Raw genomic sequence first — 24,134 nt, forward strand, 5'->3', positions numbered from 1 at the left:
CTGAGTCAACTCCTGCCAAGAGGGCTAGTAAAGGATGGAGAATTGATCGCTCATTTTGGCAAAATGGAAGTTAACTGCTAACCTTAACAAGCAGTTCAGTCAAGTGGAGGCGTGAAAGCGTGTTGAATAAATGGGACAAGTGAATAAACGGATTGAATGACTGAATGGCTAGATAGATTCAAGTACCCCAGTGATGTTCATTGGTTTGTTCATATTGAAAGGGGTAAATCAGCTGCAACCATCCTAGAAACCGGATATTCTGGGGACTTCACTGGCGGTCCAGTGGTTAAGGCTCCACGTTTCCAATGCAGGGGGCACAGGTTCGATCCCTGGTTGGGGAACTAAGAACCCACATGCCCAGTGGCCAAAAAACAAACAAAAAACAAGCACAAACTGGATATTCTGTGCATTTCCTACATCACAGAATTATAAAGTCAAAAGGAAGTCATGTGGAAGATCCCTGAAAGCTCTAAGTTGCCGCAGACACATGTTAGGTTTTATCAATGGTGGAGAGTCACTCTAGATACCTTAGTTCAGTCGCTACAAAAGCAGCTTCATTAATAAGCTTTTGCCTTGTTACAAATCACTCTAAAAACCCACCTGTAAAAATAGCCCCTCTATGTCCATCATTTAGATAAACAACTGCCCACTAAGTTTTCCTGAAATTAAGACATGTAGGCATTTTCCTTCTTTTTGCTTCAACTGCCAGAAACTACAATCAAATTAACTGCCTGTGTGACAACTTGCTAAGCTTAGGTTCACTTGCCCAAAATTCCCCTTTACTTCTTTCATATGAATGTTGTTGTTTTACCTTATACAATGTTATCAACTCCCAAGTTTCCTCAAATTATATTGCTCACACCACACACCCCCACCAATAGAGGGAGGTTGCTCCAGTCATTTCTTAACCTTCGTTCGCTTCCTGGAATGTGCCAGGCTTCTTCTGTCTTGGGGTGTACAGATACTGTTTGCTCTGCCTGAAACTCTTCCCCTATGCGTGGCTACCTAGCCCATTATATATGTTCCAGTCTCACTGTGTGCTTTCCCTTCATGGCACTTATCACATTAATTACTAAAATAAAGATGGTAAGACAATTTCATCACCTTCTATTTCCCTTGTCTAATCCTCACTCTGCCAAAGGTGCCAAGGGGGTAAAGGCACTGTAAGATTTCTAAGGTAGGTTTCCTGCAGTATTGAGATGGGTAAGTAAAAGTGAGTGGCCAACATTTTTAAATTTAGAAATTTATTGTTTAATCCACAAGCTTTATATAGCTTTAGTTTAAAAAAACAAACAAAAAAAAACAACAAAAACAAAACAAAAACAGTGAAAACAAGACACTATTTCAAAGTCTGGGCCCTTCCAGCTTTCCAAACACAAGAGCTCTGAAAGTTGTATATACCAATCGGAAGAACAAGACAAAATTATGAATGGAGCCATGACATTTCATAAAACAAAATTTTATGTAACTGAAGGATCCTTCCTGGGACTAGTTAACTGCCTTTACAAAAAAAATAAAAATAAAAATAAACAGAACAGAGTGAAATTCCAGTGTTCCAAATCAACTTGTTACACATCAATATAAACCCACAGTGTCCTGGCAAACAACATGCTTTCATTTTCTGTCTCATCCTAGAGCTCGAATCCTGATTCATTTCAGCAGAGACTCCACAGGCAACAGGAAAGATTGTGGCATTAAAATATTCATTTATACTTTTGTGGTAGTTCAACAGTGGTCTTATTTCTGGGCAAGCTTGCAAAAACCATACAAGGTTGGAAGCATCATAACTTAAATGGGTGCTAAGACTCAAATGAGAAAAAGGAAAAAAGAAAGAAAAAGTAGAAAGAAAAACCTCTGGGAATAGACAGGGGCATTTAAAGGAACCATAAGAATGCCAACAATATTTAAACCCCCTTTTTTAAAAAGGGGATTTTTTTTTTTTGGCTTAAAATATTTCACTCTAAATGAATTTATGTCAGCTGTCAATGAAAGAATGTCACTAATACACTGTGGACACCTTTTGCAATGTATATCCATGCCCTTTTTTTTTTTACATGGTGAACTTCAACCTAGCAATTATTACAACAAATGTTATAGTCTAAAGCTCAAACACATTTTTAGCAATTTTGAAACTGAATTGCGTACAAACCAAATAAAATTTACATCATAACAAACATTTCCACCTAGGACTGTGGGGACACTTGAGCCTTCCGCATTGATCTCAGGGCCTTTTCACGCAGGTGCTTTTCTAAGTCATCAAGGTTATCTTCAGCCTCACTTTCAGTCTCCTAAAAAAAACAAAAAACAAAAAACAAAAAACAAAAACAAAAACAAAAACAAAAATCCCAAAAAGGTCATATCATTAAATCTTGAGACACCGGTGGGAGATGCTGAGTACAGAGAAAAAGAAAATTCTTGTGATGTGTGCACAACTCTATGAATACACAAAACCCCCATAAAATCACTATACTTTAAATGGGTGAAGTATACGGTATATTTAATTATATTGAATTTCTTTTAAAAAATATACATTAAGCTTTTTGGATGCCATTCATATTCTTATCGTTAGCCTTAGCAAATTCCTGCTCTTGGTAGGTGGTAATAGAGAAACCAATCAGAAGAGAGTTAACAGCTGAGCATCCAATTATTAGAAAAAAATTACTTAGCTACTTCTCAATACCAAATGATTCAGCTATCTGTACAAACTGTAAGACAGTGTTCGTAAATACCTTCTTAGGCTCTGGCTCTGCCTCTGGTTCTTCCTGTGCTGACGCGGCTGTGGGAGCAGCAATGGCTGCAGGGGTCACAGGAGCTGCAGCAGCTGCGGCTACAGCCTTTTCCTTCTTGTGTTTTTTGTGCTTCTTGTGCTTCTTATCCTTTTTGTGTTTCTTGTCCTTCTTTTTCTTCTTTTTCTTTCCACCTCCTTCTGGGTCTGAATTCTAGAAATCGAGAAAACCAAAAGCAATAAAATCAACCTGTCCAACTAAACATTTTATTTCTTCAAGGGAATAACCAACTGGGCTAATCTCAGGATTTCATGTGGCTACAGGGGGAAAGAAAACCCAGGGCCAATCACCACCAAGAAAAGTACTCCTAAAAGATGGGAACCACCACTGAAAGCAAAGACTTCCAAGAGTTGAAATAGACCTTGAAGATAAATGATTTTTTTAAAAATTTCCGCAACTAACTTCACATTAAACCAGGCCTCCCAACCACAAGCTATGAATCAGGTCTCCAAGACCGGCCTGAGTCAGGGTCTACCACCAGATGTAAGGAAAAGCACCATGTGCAACAGGAGGAAAGGTCTCTGAACTCAACTAGACCTGAGTTGAATTCTGGTTCCTGAACCTATTAAACTAGTTGACCTCAAATTGCCTGATGTGTTCTGAGGCCTTTTTGTCAACCCAAAATGGGTATAACAATCCTTGCTGTTATAAAAGCTGTTATAAAAATTAAATGTGAATATCTGTAAATCACCCACAATACCAGCCTAACATGTAGCCTTTTAATAAATAGCTATTATCCTAAATACAAGCATGTATGAATGCCACATGTCTAATCACTGTCTGATCTATCTCTAGAATGCAGGTACATTGTTCTCCACCGCATATATTCCAAATTTAAGCAAAGGATAAGCTCTGCTAAAATTGCATCTAGTCTATAATTTTTAAATCTCACATTTCTAAGCATTACTTAAAATTCCTCAATCCATTCAGTCAGTCTGGACAATAATTCAATCCTATTAAGATGGACATCCACCACTGATTTTATACAATACAGAAACCTGCCATGATTAATGAATCACAAAGAAAACAGTTTAAGTTCTGATATTTTAATATCCCAATGATATTTAAGCTTGACAACATAAAAACAACAGTGTTATTCTTATCTATGTAGCTTGCCAAAGATAAGGCTCTATGGGACAACAAAGTACTTTCCACTCCATCTAACACTTCACAAGTTGTGAGGTTCATTTTTTATTATAGAAATAATGTATTTACACTGTAGGAAAAAATAAGACCGTTAAGATGTAAAGAAGAAAAATTAAGATCACTCATCATTCTCCTTCTAACACATAACCACCGTCGACATTTTGGTATCTTCTTGTGATAAAGTGTATTTTTTCTTTATAAAAATGTAATCAGACTAATAGACATGATCTAAGATTGAAACTTTTATTGTGACCATAACTATCCCAAAACCTGTCAAACACTACAGAAAACAACAGAAACGCTAAGCTATTTTTCTCCTAGATAACAGAATCAAGGGTAATTTTTTTCTTTCTGTTCTTCTAAATTGTCTATATAACCCAATCTTCACCACCAAGATTATAGAATTTAATAGTATTAGACATATCACAAATTAGTAGATGTCTAGAGTACTAAGCATGGACTGTGATGCAAACACCACCACTTAATTTGTGCCTCCTTTTGAAGTCCATCTGAACAGTAGAAAATAATGTTCCTCTGAACTACAAAAGACAAAAAATTCTCTCCTTCCAAGTGACCACGTATAATTATAAAAGATGTCCAAAACAGGGCAGACATACCCTTGCCGGTGATGGGCTTGGTGTTGGGCTTTTAGCCTTTTTAACCGGTACCGCTGGTGACCAGTTGGTAGAGGGTGACTGAGACTGGACAGGGGATGGAGGTGCTGGGGGTTTTTTAGCTGCTGGCTCAGGAGATCCCGAGACAGATCGGGAAGATGAGACCCTCCTTACCGACTGAGGGCTTGGTGAGGCAGCTCTAGAAACAGAGGGAAAAAATAAAGCATTTAATATCCAAAAGCAGAGATCCTTCTTTCTTAAGAGAAAACAACCAACTACCATTATAAAACCAGATCATGAACTTTAAATATTAGTTGATTATACTAACACTTATCAAATTTTTATCACCTAAGTCTCCTGGAGAGTAGTTCAAGCCCCACAATCCTCTATCCATTCTGTTAATGATTCTTTCTGTATGAAATTAGTAATGCCAGTTCCTATATTTAAGACTGTTTTTATCAGTCACATAGACATGCAAGAAATATCCTATGCATCACTTCAGAGCTAGGTTTGGAAACAGACTCAGTAAGCCTGATATCCCTAAGAACCAAGTAAAAGCCTATGGCATTTAGCTTATACCATGAGGAACTATCCTGAAAACAGAAAGGATCTATGAATAGGACCTAGAATTTGCCTTGAAGTTTGTATTCACAGCTATTCTTTTCTGTGATTTCTCAGCTGGGGGGCGGGGGGCTTCCAAACATAAAGAGCTATGCAAGTTAGTGTTCCTAACCAAAAAGGATAGAATATTTTTACTTTTTTATCTTTTTGGGTTCCGGAGTCCTGGAGACTCTCCTAATGGGCCTAGAACTTGGAGATGGGGACTGCCTTCTTTGGGGTGATGATGATGCTCCTCTTCGAACAGCTGGAGGACTTGAGGAGGTCTGAGGAGCTCGAGGCCGTGGTGAGGGCGAATGCCGTTTGTTTGGTTGTGGTGACCGGGCCTCCCGGGTAGATCGGCTCGGGGAAGACCCTTTCCTATGCTTTGATGACAATGAAGGCGAACGTCTCTTGGTGACTGGGGAGCTTCTTTGTTTGGGAGGTGGCGAATGGGAGACCCGACGCTTTGGTGGTGGAGACGGTGATGCCCTTCGTTTAGGAGGGGGAGGGGGTGAAGCCGTTCTTCTCTTTGGAGGTGGAGAAGGAGAATATCTCCTCTGTATTGGAGGAGAGTATCTTCTTGGGGAAGGTGAGCGACGACGTGGGGGAGGAGAAGGAGTCCTAGGAAAAATAAAAGGTCCAACAGAGTACAAACAGAATGCAAAGAAAACTATGTACTTATACAGCACCACACAGAGAGAGAATATTTCTAAGTGGAAATGTCATGCATTTAAACTCAATTAAAGTAACAACAACAAAAAAATCACTTAGTAAATTCCTATTTATCCTAGATGACTACAAATAGGTCATTGTGATTAATGGAGAAATTTAGTTTTCAGACTGAATTCAAATTTGTCAAAAGTCATTTAGCACAATCCATACAGAATCAACTTAATATTTTTTGAGAAGAGAATTTTGCATTGCTCTAAGGAAACGGAAGATCCGTTATCACTATGTAGCAACTAGATAACTACATAAGCAAGACTCTACTGTGTTCAACTTGAACTCAGGAAGTCTGTGCTTTAAAGACCTCTCCTGTGTGTGCGGTACCCTCTCTAAACTGGTGTTTGGACTCTGAATTAATAATTAGCGTTCACTTGCACAGCTTTAAAAGGTATCTCTACCCTGCCCCCACCAAGACAGACTTACATTTTTTGTGCGTCCAAAGAGCAGTATTCAATGGAAGTCTACTGCTAGGCAGAACGCATCCCTGTCAAAGTCTCAACTTGGCCTTCCTCTTAATGCTTAATCCCTACATAACCCTAATTTGCCTCTCAGGAATTAAACCTCAATATAACATTTAGTTCCAATGGCCTGATTTTCTCCTGAAACATTCAGACCTTGAGCTCAAAATACTTTCCTGCCTAAAAATCAGCTTTGGGATAGGCCATACACTGGGCAACACTGTAGAGTTTTCCATTTTGCCCATATTATTTAATAACTCTGAACCCCCATTTCCTCACCTGAAAAATGGGAATACCACCTACCAAGCAAGATCATTTTGAGGAGACATGAAGTACATAAAACATCTACCACTTTACCTGCCACATAATGGCCATTCAGGAGTTGTAGTAGCAACTATACCGCTTGATAATGTGTTTGAGCAATGCTCTTAAAAATGTTTTCCCCCAACTTTTATTTTGAAATCACTTTTGGTTTACAGAAGAGCTGCAAAAATAGTGGAGACTTTCCACTTAACATCCCATATAACCACAGAAAAATTACCAGAACTATGAAATTAACCTTGGTATTAACTAAAATACTAATGTCACCCCAGTTTTTTCTACTAATGTCCTTTTTCTGTTCAAGGTTCCAAAAATCAGGATCCTACATTGCGTTTAGTTGTCACGTGTCCTTAGTTTCTGCCAATTTGTAACTGCTCCTCAGTCTCTCTCCCTCTCACGATTGACATTTTTTTGAAGAGTACTCATCAGTTACTTTGTAAAATGACTTTCAATTTGGGTTTGTCTGACAGGGTCAGCGCTCTGTGTCCAAAGATCCAATATCCACAAATTTAACCAACCATGGATCGAAAATATTTGAAGAGAAAAAAATTCAGTAAGTTCCAAAAAGCAAAATTTAACTCCCCACTATAAAGTTAATATTTTTTCCCTTTGTAATCACTAGTGATCCTGCCTTTTAACATCTTTATTGATATGTGGTTCACAAATCATAAAATTCACCCATTTGAAGTGTACATTTCAATTGTTTTAGTATACAGTTGACCCCTGAACATGGGTTTGGACTGTGTGGGTCCATTTATATGTGGATTTTTTTTTTAATACGCATTGCAGTACTACACAATCTGCTGTTGGTTGAATCCGCAGATATGGAGGGCCAACTGTAAAGTTATACTCAGATTTTCAACTGTGTGGAGGGTCGGTGCCCCTAACTCCTCTCCTTGCTCAAGGGTCAACTATATTCACAGTGTTCAACCATCATGACTCCCCATTCCCATCCCACCCTAGGCACCACTTATCTAATAACTCTCTATCTCTACAGATTCGTGTATTCTGGACTTTTCATGTAAATGGAATTGTATACTATGTGGTATTTTGTAAACAGCTGTGCATGCCACTCGAATAAAATATTTCAATCACAAAGATTCAAAGTTGCTCCCTTTAGCTCCCACTAGCCTATGTGATAAAGTACCTTCGTCGTGGTGGTGGTGTGGGAGACCTGCGTCGACGAGGCGGAGGGGCAGGAGAAGGAGAACGTCGCCTTCTGGCAGGCGGTGGGGAGGGGCTTCTCCTCCGTCTACCACTAAACCAAAGAAGAATTATAGTTGATTCAGAGTCAGTAACATTTATAACTAAGTGATCAAGATGATTTAGTTTCAATCACTGTCAACCCAAAGTGCGGCAGCTATCACTCTATCCCTCAAAGCAGTGTTTTTCAAACTACAGTGTAGTTAGTCAAGACCCTGGGTAAGAACCAAGATTTTAAAAAAAAGAAAGAAAGAAAAGAAAAAGAAAATCAAAGTGCTTTAACTTGTGGTAAGGGTAAATTTTGTATTGTGAAATTTTTGTTTCTGTATATAAATATGCAATCTGAGTCATGACATAGAACATTCTTAACATGACACAGGGTGAAAAAAGTCTGAAAACACTGCCTTAGAGCATTGCTTTTTAACTAGAATGTACATCAGAAGCAGCTTGGAAGCTTATCTGAAATTTGTGTTCACCAGGTTTGGGCTAAGGTCTAGCCGGTATATGTTTAAAAAGGTGCTTCAAGTGATTTTTGACTCCTTGTTAGGAACAACTGTTCTAAAGCCTAGAAAAATACAATGTTCTAATACAGATATTTAAAATTTAAGGCCCAAAGTCTGGGTGTCACTGTCACTGCTCCAAGTTCTTGATTTTTTAAAAAGAATGTTCCCACAGTTCAACAGTTGCAAACTATTAACTAAAAACACTACCCCAAAGACAAAGGACCAAAGCTGTCTGAGCACTAAAGCCGTTGGGAGCAATATGGTTAAAATATAGATAAGAATCACAGACCTTAATTCTGAGCTGTTAGGCACTTAACCAATTAACACAAAAAGCACACCTGAAAAATACAATTATAATCAACTGGACTAACTCATAGTAGTGTCCCAGCAGATATACTAAAATAAATACCAAGCCAGTTTGACATCTATTGGCTAAGTTTGTGTATACAAAGAAATCAAATAATATACAATTAACCCTTAAACAATGTGGGGGGCTCGGGCTTCTGCACTGGCAGATTCAATCAACCGAGGATCGTGTAGTACTATAATATGCATTTATTGGAGAAAAAAAAAAGCCACGTGCATATAAGTGGAGTCGCACAATTCAAACACATGTTGTTCAAGGGTCAACTGTAATTAGTTCTTAATTTCTTGCCCAGTACAGGATTGATGCTTCCTGTGAATCTGGAAGTATTTTCTAAAGTTTACTAGTCTTGATTCCCCATTAAAACTAAGGAGAGTTCATTAACAGAACCATGAAAATTCTGACATTCATTAGTAAATTTAATTTTTAATTTAAAAATTCACTCTGAACAGATTTTAAAATTTAAATAAAAATTAATTTAAAAATTCACTCTGAACAGATTTAAAATATAAACTACAAGACAGATAAGCTTCAGGTGAAACGTACACAAAATTGTTAATTACAAGAAAGAACAGTAAAGGAGAAGGAGAAGTAAAGGAAGAAGCCACTTTACCAGCAAGGCTAATCTGAGAATTACGGGACCTAGAGAAACAGGGTGGACTACAGTACTGTTTCAACAGGTAATGAAGATTTCAAATGGGAAAAGACATTTGGGTTTTGACTCAAAAAAGAAGAACAAAGGTTTACACTCGCAAACTTTGAGGGTGAGATGATACAAAGCAGAACTCCCAATGTGTTATCAGTAGGTGTAATAGCAAAAGAGGCTACTACTGTTGATTATGTGACTTCTCTTTTAAAATATTCTCATAAAAAATTTAACTCCGATTAGAATCTATTATAATACACTAATGACCTGAGATATTTATTGTGCCTCAGTTTCATTTGTAAAATGAAACGCTTGGAGTAACTAAAAGGTCCCTTTCAGTGATGACCTTCAATGTCCTATGTTTCCATGTAAGAAAATAACCAAAAAGAGAATAAGAATAAAACCAAAACCTAAAAAAAAAAAAAAAAAAAAAAGACAAAACCATAACCAAACTAGCATACTTAGAGGAACTACAAGAAAAATTTGATAATCACTTATAACTGGAATCTTGACACCCGATGGCTCTATGACCTAAAGGCTACAGTTTCTTACCTGAGCTGATATGGCACACATATCAGGGGTTTAAAAGAAGAGGAAGAAGTAGTAGAAGAAGGCTAAACATTTTCTAGTTACTCTGAATACTAGTGCCAACTCAAGCCTTCAACTGTGTGTAGAAATTGTTGAGTAGAGAGGTCTCCCCACACCCAAACTGCACGAGAACCAGTTTCAATAAGTCTCAAAACATGAAGTAGCCCTCAGCCCTCGAGTATGTAGGAATACAAAAGTCTTATAAGAACAAAGACAGCCTGCGATCTCTGCAGTGACCTCTTCAGAATCACCTCACTTCTTCACTAGTCAGGCTGGTAATGAAGACAAGAAGTTATAGATGCAACAACTATCTTTTTATACTAAGTATGATCAATACACCATTCACTGTTAAGGAAAGAGTGTTCAATACTCAGACAAATGTTTAGAAGCATGAAAAATGCTGCATTTTTCAACCTTTAAACTTTATATATGAAATATTCAAAGCCAGGCTGTATTTCCCTTCTTAAAAATAAATACTGAGGTGTGATCCCAAAAAATTCTTTCTCCATCTCCAAATCCTAGAGACTTGATGGCAATCTCTAACATCATTAACCATAATGGGGGTGGGGGGGAGAAATCTTACCACTAACCTGATTTTGTAAAGCAATTTTTTAGCTGCTGTACTAGCAATTTTACAGAAACCTGGAATAATCACAGTTGGGAACAGAATGCTTCTGTATCTAAATTTTTTTTAAGGTTTCTATTTTTTCTTGTCAAGTAAGTTACTTCCACAGCACAAACACACCGTTTTGCTCCATCATCTACACTGCCAACTGGTTCCAAAGAACCTTTCCAAGAAAACCCTCTTATTAATTAGTGAGACTACTTAAAACAACACAGCTTCAAAAACTGAGCTATAAAGAGAACAATGTGAACATTTCAGGAAGGATACTTAGAAATTTAGTGACAGCTAAGACCTCAGAAAGCAGAAGACTAGCAAATACACTGTAACTGCACAAAACTCTAAATTCAAATGATGCTCTAAAATGAACACTGTGTATGCTTTTATCATTATTTTGATGTGTAAGAAAATATAATCAAAGCAAAACAATTGAGGAACTTCTCCAGTCATACCCTGTAAACGTCAGAATGGCATGTTACCTAAACAGTAAATTAAGTCACTAAAACTTTGACATGTAATCCTAATTTACAAAATAGCATCTAACCAACCTTTTAGTCACTGGCGATTGCCATCGCTTTCCCATCTGCATCCTGAGAGCAGTGGAAAAAAACAAATGTCAAGAATTCCATTCACCAAATTAATTACTTCAATGGAGTTAAGTATCACTAATGGAGATACATTTTTTTAGATATTCAAACATGGTCGGGAGTTAATGCTATGATTTAACTGTTCTATTCTAGTCACGCACACATTCGACATGCTGGTACAAAACTTACTAAGTTCTCATTAAATAGTAATGACCACGGAACAAAGAAAACCCAAATACCTCCCAAATCTGACCATCTCCTACTGTGAGTTCTTTAAAGGAAGGAGTTAAGCAAATTCTAAATAAGCCCACAGCCCATCCCTTAAGTTATGAAGTTTCATCACAACTACAGAACACCAGTGAAGACATTACCGAGGGGAAGTCTCTTTCTGGCGCTTTCGAGGTGATGGAGAGGCACTCCGGGAAGGGGAATGTCTCCGCCGCCTGCCTACCTCACCATTCTTCACGTGGGACCTTTTGGGTCGCTCATCTTCTGAGGAAGAGGAGGAGCCAGAATCTATAATTACACAATAAACAAAAATTTACATCAGGTCTATGCTTAAGAGTCTGTCTATGTTTTTGGAATCTAAGCAGATGGAGTGTCCAAATTAGCAAATCAAGTCCACTAACATAAGCAAGCACATATACAGCCATCAGTTCTGAAAAAAGGTAATATCGATATGTGCTTAATGACTTGAAAGTCAAGCATACATAAATATACGTTATTATATAATTACGTTATACAAATCATTTCCACAGAACAACCCAACAAGACAGGGTCCCTTATAAATCTAGTGATCTTCCAGATAACTAAGTAAAGCTTAAAAAGCATCTCAAGCATTATTTAATTCTTGTTACTCTATGTACTTTTAAGGCTACTGAAAGTCTTACTAGTAGCATTTGAATAATTTACTTCATACCCCTATTATTTATCAAACAAACAAAATGTATGTGACATTTCCTACAGGCCTGGTAACAGTCAAGGACTGCAAAGAGAAACACTTCATTTGTACATGGTTTCCTTAACTTAAAATAACTAACAAGTCCCAAATACCAAAAAATATCCAAAACTTACATGCATTTTCAAACATTTCCATGATTAACCTCATCTTAAAGAGTTGCAAAAGCTGTATGGCTTTTAACTGACTTAATGCCACTGTGGGATGCTTTGGTTTCCATTTTATAAATGAAAAGCAAAGGTAGTGCCTAGACTCAGTCACAAATACCAACTAAGCGAATAAAACCAGGATATCTGGTTTAAAAATCAGGTTTCTGCGTACATACTTTTTAATTCAGAAGTTCCACTTCTAATTACTATTTTACAGATATACTCACATAAGCACAAACACACATAAAAAACTAGAAATAACCTAAATGTCCAAATAGGCGAGTGGCTCAATAGATGACAGCATATTATCAAAATTTAAAAAATGCTGCAGCTGGTAAATAAATGAGGTAGATCCTTAAGAATTAACAAGGAAAGATGTCTAGCTATAGTAGGTTAAAAAGGCAGGCAATATAATCTACAGTTTGAGCCTGTGGGTTTTTTTTTTTTTAAACCACAGATACTTATACATGCACAGAAAATTTCTGAATAAAAGCTTTGGGGAGTAAGACAGGGTTGAGGAAAGAAATATACTTTTCCAATTTCTATTCCTGTTTTAACTATTGTACTAACACCTCCTCCTAACATATTTATACAAAGGCACAAAAATATTTCTCCTAAGTATGGATACATTCACTACACTTCCGGATATTTTTATCTTAAGTATTTTTATTAGGATATGTAGAAAGAAAAAAACGTAACCAGTGTCCATACCAGAGGAAGACTGCTGGTTCTGTCGTCTGTACTGGCGTCTCTGCTGCACAGAATCTGCTGCAGCCATTTTGCCACCTTTATCTTCTTCTGAAAGATGGATGCATTTAGAAAGTGTTTCTTTAGTCATGCATACAGAAAATGTAACATATTTGAATTGGCAAATGGTCTCCTAAACCTTTATCTGGTTGGGTCAAGCAATACAGTTACTCTTTTTTAATAAAGGAGGAGCTTAAAATGCCAATTTAAATGCTAATTTAGACTATCTTCACTAAATATAATAAAAATAAACTTATTTAGGCATTTGTGACAGTTCGGTCTGCATGCCAAGCACTTTATAAACATTATTTCAGTTAACAACCAAAGACCAAAAGGATGGTACTGTTATCTGCATTTCAGAGATGGAAAAAAAAAAGTAGAGGCTCAGATAAATTATTAAAACAAAACAAAAAGTAGTTAGTGGAGCTGGGGATTCAAACAGGCTGGTCTGACTTCAAAGTCCTAGCTCTTAACCATTAAGCCATATCGTATAATTAATCTTTAACCAGAATCTAATTCAGCTTAAAAAAACCAAAACAAACAAAAAACACAGAAAACACTTACCTGATTCAGATAACTCCACTTTTCTAGGCTTGGGTGCTGGTGAAGGGGACTCTCTTTTCTCAGTACCTTTATGTTTTGTCACTAAAAATAAGGGGAAGAAAACCCCCACTTACATACATACAAAAACGAAACAAAAAGCAACACATCTTCTTAATAGTACAAAAAGAAGTGTGACTATTCTCATAAATAATTTACTGACAATTAAAAAGTTCCTATAAGCCCCTGTTATCATTACCTGAAGTAGAAGCAAGAATTTGTAAATGTTTGGTGAAAAGCCTCAGGAAGTTCTACAATGATTTCCCAATTTTCAAATTTTCAGATTCTCCCAAGAGAAACTTTAAGAGAAATTGGGAGCTGCTGTTTCTGAGTAGAACAAGCTCTATACTATGCATAACATTCAGCTCAGTAAAGTAAACCTCTGTGAGCTACCCTACAACCTAAAACACACACTCTTAACTACAAAGGCCTCATCAACATAAGAGCTTTTAAGCACCCACTACAGGTTGGTCCAGAAAAGTAATGAAGATGATAAATGATAAATGACATAAGATCTGATGAAATTTTCACAGAGAAAAACATCTGTTCTGGAGAAGAGGTACAAATTAGTCACCTAAGAGGCTGAAGGCTTTTGATGTAGAGTATAACCTTCACAATAGCATGAGGGACTTAAACTACCTGTAAAAAAGTAGACCTTCACAACGGTAAAAATATTAAATGCTAAGGCTAGAGGATCCTTTCCAAAGATATAAAAAAAAAAAAAAGTAACCTCAACCGAAGTCATGCGGGTAATTGAAATGGACTAGGATCTGAACCCAAGACACTATTTCTATATCTATGGCATAGGCTTTAATTTCTAACAATTACTATCTCTGTCTACATTATCCATCCCATTGCTTCAACTAATGTCAAAAGTATATACACAGATAATCATTAATCTTACCCTAGATTAACCTGAAACATCATTTGAGACCATTCCTCTAAGAACTAGACTTGAAAACAATATGATCCCCTCAGTACGCTTACACCCGTTTCTGTTTAATTAAAGCAATTAACATGGAATGTTTAACCTAGAATTTAGATACATTTCATTTACCAGACGCTCATTCAGAATACTGTAAAGGCTTATTCTAAGGGGCAGTAATTTAGCAATCTAATCATCTTTGCTGAAGTAATCCAACTGAAGAATTTACCACTATACTTTTAAAATACCAGCATTTTATAATTCTACCTAATAAGCCTTTTGGACAAATCACTGGATTGGGTAAAGAATCCAGTGACTAGATAATCTAGTGATTATCTAATTATCATGAAATATAGTAGCAAGACTGCATTTAAAACTTGTATTTTAGGACTTCCCTGGTGGCGCAGTGGTTGAGAGTCCGCCTGCCCATGCAGGGGACACGGGTTCGTGCCCCGGTCCGGGGAGATCCCACATGCCACGGAGCGGCTGGGCCCGTGAGCCATGGCCGCTGAGCCTGCGTGTCCGGAGCCTGTGCTCCGCAACGGGAGAGGCCACAACAGTGAGAGGCCCGCGTACCGCAAAAAAACAAACAAACAAACAACAAAAAAAACCTTGTATTTTAGGGCTTCCCTGGTGGTGCAGTGCTTAAGAATCCACCTGCCAATGCAGGGGACACGGGTTCGAGCCCTGGTCCAGGAAGATCCCACATGCCACAGAGCAACTAAGCCCGTGCGCCACAACTACTGAGCCTGCACGCCACAACTACTGAGCCTGTGCTCTAGAGCCTGTGAGCCACAACTACTGAAGCCCGCACGCCTAGAGCCCACGGTCTGCAACGAGAAACCACCGCAATGAAGAGTAGCCCCCACTCGCCACAACTAGAGAAAAGCCCGCGCGCAGCAACAAAGACCCAATGCAGCCAAAAAAATCCAACCAAACAAACAAAAAAAAACGTGTATTTTAAGAAATTCAAAGACATGAAATAGAAATGCCTTTAAATTTTAAAGGATTCAAAGTATTTTTTGGGTCAGTACTCTTCATTTTTAAGTGTCAGTTAATCTTCAATTCTTGAAAAAATATTATAGGCATCTAGTCATAAACCCAAACGTCAAAGTACCACCTTACAGAACTGGGTTCCAAAATGTGTTTGGGAGCTGGTTGTTTGGATGCCAGAATGCATTTTCCCCTGAGAAACATTACAAATGTGGTTGTTTGCTATGTAGTTGGCAAATACCTATTTAGTAAATAATACAATTGAACTACAACATTACATTTTTTCCCCACAGAAACTTGTATTTGGAGTTTTATCCTGATCTAATCTCTCAATAATGGTTTGGCTACAAGTCTTAAGTCATTGTTGATATAATCAGCATTAGACAAGTATCTACTCTGGTTTAATAAGACTGAATCATAGCATTATTAATATCATAAATGTTTCATCAATGTTTGCTTGTCTAGATAAGATTTTCAACAGCTTATTTTTATTAAAAAGTTTATTTTTATGTTAATGTTGTTTCATTTTTAGTATTTAAGGGGAAAATCATTCTAGCATGATGTCTGAAATCTCCCAAGTCAACTGAAAAACCAGAATTTAAAATTTACTTCAATAGGGCTTCCCTGGTGGCGCAGTGTTTGGGGGTCCGCCTGCCGATGCAGGGGACGCAGGTTCGTGCCCCGGTCTGGGAGGATCCCATATGCCGCGGAGCGGCTGGGCCCGTGAGCCATGGCCGCTGGGCCTGCGCGTCTGGAGCCTGTGCTCCGCGGCGGGAGAGGCCACAGCAGTGAGAGGCCCGCATACAGCAAAAAAAAAAAAAAAAAAAAATTTACTTCAATAGTCCTATTAATCATTAACCTTGCAGACTTGCTCAAAAGATCACTTGTAAAGATAAGTCACTCTGTGACCAGAATTAGTAAAATAATCTGTAAGTATCTACAGAGCACATTCATATGGTTATGTTGATCTAACTCAAAATTATCACCACCACCACAGGTATAGAGCCCCTGTAAACATACTTCATTAAATATTCCACTGATTTCAAAGCACTGTTTTATGTACTAAGATAATGCCAATTTAACTATGACATGCCATTGATTACAAAATGCTTCCTGAGGACCCTTTCAGATGAGAATGTATATTATACTCCAAATAATTTACCTCTAATTCTCCAAAATAGTTTTCCTGCCTCCCACTCCGTTCACCCACTATTAACAGCAGAACCTTAAAGCCCTGATTGATGACTACCCCACGAAATACAAAAGTAAAATCTATCACATTTCAATGGTATCAGTGCTCTTATTAGCAACGGAGACTGCAAGAAAGGAATTTCTGAAATCATACTACCCGGTACAGACGCTGAAAAACTTTACCCTGCCTTCTATTTCCCTCCTTTAGCAATCAAAACAGGCATGTGGGGGTAGGAAAGTTCGGAAAGTGTACACTTCTGAACTGGGAATGAGAACCCAAATTCTAGTCCTGGATGGCTGACCTTGACCAATTCACTTAACCTGAGAACCTATGACAACTTCTGAAGTCTTTCCTAGCTCTGAAATTTCATCACAGAGGGTTGGGATCGTTTTACTATAAAAAGCTATTTATCTCCAAGTAGTTACAACCAATATTCAGCCTCAGTGGACAAAAGGCAGCCTCTCACTACACTACCCACAGTCAATCTCTTTGGTTGGGTTTTGTTTGGACATGGAAGACCTGCCCCATAAGTCACAGGAACGTAACTGGTCCTTTGTCTTCCACCTTGACTTCTCTCCTATGTACATATCCACTGTGACTTGTTTCCAGAAAAGCAGCAGCCCACTCTTCCCGACAACGTATCAAGACACAAGAGGTTGGTTATCTGTGCAGACCCTAACAAAGGTTAACAAGTAATTCTTAACAATCAACCGATTTAACAAGGATTCAGTCCTTCTGCTCAGGTACTTTTATTACCCTTTGGCTATACGATGTAAACAGAAAAATCATAATCTGATGTGTTTTTGCAAAGTAACAGGTGGGAACATTCAAACTATTATTTTACTAGAGAACTTTCTGGCTCCAGACAAAGGAAAGAAGTATTCAGAAGTGCAAAAAACTTCACAGGAAAAGAAAAAATAGGTCAGGACAACAGGCATCAGATTTGGACACGGTGAATGGAAACTATTTTGAACAAAGAGTAATATGGGACATGATATTATGAACATCTATCCAGTTGCCTATCCAATTTATCCAGTTGCCTAAGTCTAAAGGGCCAATTCAACAAAAATGACCACATAATATTTATGTTATCAGCAAATTAACCTATGGTTCAGAAAATAATTTGTACATTACTCTTTACAAATTACCATCATCTGTCAGTTCCCCCCTCACTCTGATAGCTTGTCTATACTTCACAGTAACAGATATCAAAAAAGCAAAATTTGCCTTTCTAGAACTGCCACACTGCAAGGCTGTGGGGCCAGTGGGTGGTGGTGGGTGGACACAAATGAAGCAGCAGGGTGCTGATTAGAAATCCTGCTCTCACCAACTTCATAAAAACATACAGTCAAGATTTTGCCTAAGGTATCCCTAATTTCTTCATTTATAACCTGAAAATTTAAATGGGATCAGAGCAACCCCAGTACATATTAATCTACAGAATGCTCCTTAACATCCAATTACTATAACAGTTCTTCTAAGATCTCCCCCTCCCCCACTACTCACCTATCACGCTGTGTATATCATTCCAGTCCTAAGCACCAAAGGCCCAATTCAAATGGATACCATAGTTTTTCTCCGTGTATATTTAATGCTAAAGAAACAAACCCCAACTGACCACAACCTTCACTCAGACTAACATGGCATTCTACTTGCCTGGCAGGATCACAGATCATAAATTCCTCAGAAATCAATCTGCAGAATAAAGCAAGGACAATACTCAGAAGAACCCTGCCTAGGGCCTAAATTAAAAAAACAAATCAGCTTTTAGGAGGACACCATGTCCCTCCCTAGGAAGTACAATGTGGCCAAGAAAGAAATAAAACAGAATATGAAGTCCTCAAATAAGATATCAAACAAAGAATCTGCAGGGTAAAAAAAAAAAGTTAACTGGTCTCATAGTAATAAAAAGATCCCTTACCATGACAACACAAACTTCAGTAAGCTACCCGAACTCAAACAGCCCACAGCTGGTAACAGTACACTTCACCTACTCAATTCCAGAGGGTACTGCTAAAAACAAAACACTTTTACATGTAAACTCCATTTCAACAAACAACAAGAACTTAAAGCAGGAAAGAAAAGGTGAGCTTCTAAGCAAATTTACAAAAAACATGACATACAAATATTACCCAGCAACTTCATACTTTGAAGGGAGTAGGGGATAGCAACAACTGACTAGGTATTTTGAGGCCAAATGAAGAAAGAACATATTGTTTTTATGTGCTTGATTTTTACCTTTACCTGAAGTTCTCCCTGGAGAGACAGAAACACGACTTTTCCTCGTACGGTTTGACTGCTGGGGTGTCGGGGAATGACGAGTTTTTGGTGGTGGAGTTGCTGGAGGTGATGGCCTGTGCCTTCGCCTCGGAGGGCTTGCTGAAGGAGATAACCTACGAGTTTTCCGAGGGGGGCTGGATGTCCTCTTTGGAGGCTTCTTTGGCGGTGACCGGGAACGAGATGAAGAAGAGGACGAGCTACTCCCGGACAAGGATGCCGATGAACGCCTTCTTCTGTGGAATAAAGTACTCATGTTCATTAACTACATACTTACAGAAAATGACCTTACAGGCATGTACAGTTTACACAACAATACAGCTATTTTTATCCAACTTTTGAGTTTATGTAGCTAAGCACATAAATGAGGTTTTTTTTTTTAATGTGAAACAAAACCATAACCTAGGACAGGAAACAGCTAGTTCTGAGACTAACTAAATAACTTATTCTGATAAATGCTTCTGAGTTGTCTTTCCAGTAGTTATAAAATATGTCAAGTGCTATAAGAGAATAACTAACCAGTCTCTTCCCTCCTTAGGAATAATAACATGAGTGTTTTGGAGTTTGCATACAAAATTTGGGTGGCAAAGTATTTTTTTCATTTAATAACACAATGTCATGCAACCTTTATGTTGCATTTTTTTAAAAAAACGTGCAAGATTAGGAATTCATTTAGCTACATAAACTTAGAAGCAGGGGACTCTCGAATTCTGCGGCAAAATTTGTGGTAAGTTCTGTTGCAATTATGTGTACCTGCAGAATTCACCTTTGGCGGAAGAATTCCTGAGAACCTGAAAAAAAGAAACCCTACCTTAAGTGTGAGATAAAAACTGGCTGAAAGGGAATCTTACACAATCTGCAAATTATCTTCACTGTTAAATGGCTCAGTAAGCAATTAAAACAGGCTGCTTGCAAAACTCCAAAGAAGTAGCTGTTTCCACTGATCTTATGCTAGAAAGCACCAGTATTACTTTTTCTCCAAAGGAGAAACAATTTTAGAAAAGTGTGATGCCTAAATTGACTGACCATTTACATCTTCAGTCTCATTTATTGGTAGTAACATCAATTCTGTAATTTTTAGTAGTAGTTATAAAAAATGGTTCAATATACCTTGACAAGCCCTCTCCAAAGAAAAATATCTTGTTTGTTTTTGCTTTATTTTGGCCACACCACGTGGCTTGTGGGATCTCAGTTCCCCGACCAGGGACAGAACCCGGGCCACAGCAGTGAAAGCACCAAATCCTAACCACTAGACCACCAGGGAATTCCCGAAAAGTACCTTTTTTAAAAATATGGGACTCTGAAAAACCTCAGACTGCAGAAACAAAATTACGGACCTTACTGCTTCCCCTCTTTTATTTCCAAGTTGATTTGGTTCCTTGAAAAAACCTTATAGACTCAAAACACAAAAAATTCTGTCCTAAGTATAATCTGAAGCACAATCATCCGTTCCTTCCAAAAACAGGTGAAATGTATCATAAAGAACACACAAAACTCTGCTACCAGTGCACCATGCCTCCACTTTGGGCAGGTGTAGCAACAGTCTTTTTGTTAGAAGTTATAGATCCTAACATTTTACCTTATGCTAATTTAAAAATGATTTTTTAAAAAGAACACTGGTATTGACAGAGTGACTTTTATGCCCAGTTTCTTCAAAGATACCAAACTGCTAATAATGGTTAAATCTATGGAATGGGATTGTGGGTGATTTTCAATTCATCTTATTTCTGTTTGAATTGTTTCCAATAAGTACTCTTCTTTAATGTGAAAAAGACACATTAAGAAAGGTATAACGCAAATGGGTTATTTCAATACTGGTAAAGCAGTTTATTGGCTCTGTAGTCATCTATATTCAGAAACTAGTGGTAATTAACAGACAAAGAAGGTGGCTAATTCCCTTGATAGGATTTCTTGGTAGGGTCTGAAGTGGTAAAGATTATTAACACAAATAACTGGTAAGACTAACACAAATTCACCAATAATTTGTTTTTTATTTTCCAACACTAGACTAGTGTTATCACTGCACAAATAACAGCATTACATCTCAAATGAGGTATCTCTTTATTAAGACACTACCTATTATTACTCATGAGTTCTTTTCTTCCAGGGGAGCACTAATTCAAAGATTAGCCTAAAACAAACATGGTGTACTTTTGTACATCTGACAATTTCAAACTGAAAGAAACCAAAAAAACAAAAAACCCCAAAACTCTCACCGTCTCACTGGAGATCTACTCCTTCTATGCCTTGGTGGAGGAGGCATTCGTCTCGGTGGAGTTCTTCTTCGAGGAGATGGCCGTCTTCTTGGGCTTGGCCGCCTCCTAGGTGAGTATGATCTGCCATAACAGAATTAGAATCTGAGTAAATCATGAGCAAGGAATGAATTCCTTAACATAGTTTTCTCAACAGCTACATTTAAAAAATGGATTTCAAGGGACACAATTTTCTATTTGTGTAGAGATTTTTAATGGAACCCAGAAAGCGTCCCGAAATTGTTGCTGGAAATCCAAAGCGTAACATTTGTGCTAAATGTTTTCCACAGCTTTGATATAATTTACCCAATTCTACCTAGGAGAGTAGCACATAAAATCTAAGATCTATGCAGATCTTAAAGACACTACTCACCTTGATCGGGATCTATGGCGCCTTCTCGGTCGAGTATGAGAAGGAGAGCGAGAACGTGTCCGGGATCTTGACTTGGAACGTGACCGAGATCTTGGTCGGGTCTTCTCCTTTTCCTTTTCCTTTTTGGAGTTTTTCTCTGGAGAAGGTTCTTTAGGCTCTGGTACTGGTTCAGGCTTGGGAACTTTCAGGATGTCACTGTGTGGGGGGAAAAAAGCTTATTTTGTGCCTTTTCTACTCAGACTCCTAAGTCTTAATACAGTAATATAAACAAGCTGTTTCTTTAAAAAGTTTTCAAAATCCATGAAGACATCTAGAAAGATATATACACATCAGTAAAATCCAGTGAACTAACAATTCTAATCACATACATTTTTTTTTAAAGTGCAAAGTTGTCCATAATAGTGGGGGAAAAAAAGGCAAGTTATAGTATATAAAATATCTGAAGCAACACAACCAACAGATAACAGTGGTCACCTTTGGGTCATCTTACTTATACTCCCCTATACAATTTGAATTTCTTTTCAACAAGCTAACTTTGTAGTTTAAAAAATCTACAAGTAAAACAAGTAAGTTTATGTTTGTAACTCACAGGTATCGTATTTACGGTCACTTAATAACAGCCTAAAATTGTGATATTTACTAATGAATTTTTATGTACTTGCCTAGTAGAAGTGGCCTCTTGTACTGAAGGTTCTTTTACTTTCACTGATGGCTCTGGGAGCTCTGGAGTTTTTTCCTTCTTCTCTGGAGCAGGGGAAGGACTCCGGCTCTTGGTTCTGTGACGGGGAGATCGAGAATGACTGCGCTTTCTCTCTCTCCTGACAGGGGAAGATCGTCTTCTAGGGGAAGGAGATCTGGATTTGCGTCTAGGATGAAAGCAATTTTTTTTCAGGTTTTTTGAATAACGTGGACTGGGGAAGAGGGTCTAAAGGAGAAGTGAGATAAATCTTTTTAATTACACCATTACTGTTTATATCTGAGAAGTTCCTTATGGAAATAAGATATCCTATCACACTTACTTAATAGGAAAAGGGCCAACAGAAAACCAGGAAAACAAGCAAATGAAGGATAACATTCTCCAGTATACCAGGTATAACAGAGGAACACACTGACGTAGGACTCTAGATTTAGGTTCTCAATCATTCCCAGAGATGAGAAGACCAAAGAACAACTTTTCAGGGGAAGCAGATGCATAAAAGGAAGGAAATATATAACAATAAGTCAAACCTTAAAAAAACAGAGTTTAGGTGCAGACAGATCCCACCAGAGTTCATCAGGTAGAGTCTAGGTATTCCAGAAAAAATGACTAGTGCAATTAAAGCAAAATGTTCTTCAGAAGAGGACAAATATATCAAACTTGCGTAAGATAGCTTTTTTGGAAGAGAAGAAGCTCCCTTTCCATTTCAATAATAGTTTCCCTAACTTGAAGTAAAACAGTAGACCTGGTTCATCAACAAACAGTTATCATTATGATTTGTGCATAACTCTAGAAATACTGCTTCCCTGATAAGCAGCTTTTAACATCAAGTATATAAATAAAGGGGACAAAGATATTACCTCCTCTCTTTACTAATTCCAGCACATTTATGAAGAAATTAGCAGAACCCTAAAAATGAAAAGCCTAATGGAATTCTCACCACTCACCACAAATATAAAGCTGAACTGTGGAGTTGAAAATGGGAACCTAACCATAGTCTCAATGGAAGGAAGAAGCAAGCAAATATCTGTTTTGGGTTCAGCACAACCATCTAAGAAACGCAGAACAGGGAATTAGGTAAGTACAATAACAAGGGCTAGTGGGTACAGATTTCTAATTAAAAAACTAAAGAAAAAAACCGGAGTAAATTAAAATAATAACTTAAAATAATTTAAACTAAAGCAATATGAAAGATAAGTCTAGATTTTGATTTAGGAATTAGGGGGTTGACTAATTCACCAAGATTTTAGATATAATTATTATAGTCAAAAGATGATCTCTCTCAAAAAAAAAAATGAAATATTTTAGTCCAGAGGCAAGCCATAGCTCAACATGAAAACTGTATGATGGAAGAAATTCTCTGAATAGTGCTGTTAGCTTCCTTTTTAACTGTGTAACTTTCTGGACACAAAATACTTTAATACCTAACACACTCATAAAACATTAGGTATGCAGACTGTACTGTACCTTCTTGGGCTTCGAGACCGCTCCCTTTTTTCTCTGCTGCTTTCTTTTTCTTCCTTATCCCTCTTATCCTTGTCTTCATCTTGCTTTTTCATAGATGCCAACTTTTCTTGTTCAATCTGTAAAGATAAGGTTTTCAAAGTAAACAGTTGAACATTTGAGATCAACGAGCAAATTGAAGACTACACCTGATAAACACCAATGTTAAATATAACTGTCATTTCATCAGCCCCTGGTTTTCAGCAAGACTGTTCTTTCTTCATCCATACTACACACTTTAAGATTGGTACTGAAGGGCTTCCCTGGTGGCACAGTGGTTGAGAATCTGCCTGCTAATGCAGGG

The 24,134-nt window shown here is 37.7% G+C and overlaps 1 protein-coding gene across 13 annotated transcripts in view; it reads right to left on the minus strand.

Moving 5' to 3' along the window:
- Nucleotides 1-1,227: 1,227 nt before the first annotated feature.
- SRRM1 (serine and arginine repetitive matrix 1) overlaps nt 1,228-24,134 on the minus strand; it is a 29,248-nt gene continuing 6,341 nt past the window's right edge. For 2 of the 13 annotated variants that reach the window (XM_081217838.1, XM_081217833.1), the window contains 14 exons: nt 23,795-23,910; nt 22,293-22,496; nt 21,631-21,825; nt 21,222-21,341; nt 18,967-19,241; nt 13,583-13,663; nt 12,983-13,069; nt 11,536-11,680; nt 11,126-11,167; nt 7,799-7,909; nt 5,303-5,767; nt 4,550-4,745; nt 2,730-2,939; nt 1,228-2,288 (listed from right to left, as the gene is read on the minus strand). In XM_081217838.1, coding sequence (XP_081073964.1) covers nt 2,184-2,288; nt 2,730-2,939; nt 4,550-4,745; nt 5,303-5,767; nt 7,799-7,909; nt 11,126-11,167; nt 11,536-11,680; nt 12,983-13,069; nt 13,583-13,663; nt 18,967-19,241; nt 21,222-21,341; nt 21,631-21,825; nt 22,293-22,496; nt 23,795-23,910 — 2,352 coding nt within the window. In that variant the 3' untranslated portion in view covers nt 1,228-2,183. The remainder of the gene's footprint in view (nt 2,289-2,729; nt 2,940-4,549; nt 4,746-5,302; nt 5,768-7,798; nt 7,910-11,125; nt 11,168-11,535; nt 11,681-12,982; nt 13,070-13,582; nt 13,664-18,966; nt 19,242-21,221; nt 21,342-21,630; nt 21,826-22,292; nt 22,497-23,794; nt 23,911-24,134) is intronic. The other 11 variants (XM_081217836.1, XM_081217835.1, XM_081217834.1 and 8 more) reach the window with 11 other exon arrangements.

This window comes from Mesoplodon bidens (assembly GCF_964165515.1).
Source record: "Mesoplodon bidens genome assembly, chromosome: 2".
Lineage (NCBI taxonomy): Eukaryota > Metazoa > Chordata > Mammalia > Artiodactyla > Ziphiidae > Mesoplodon > Mesoplodon bidens.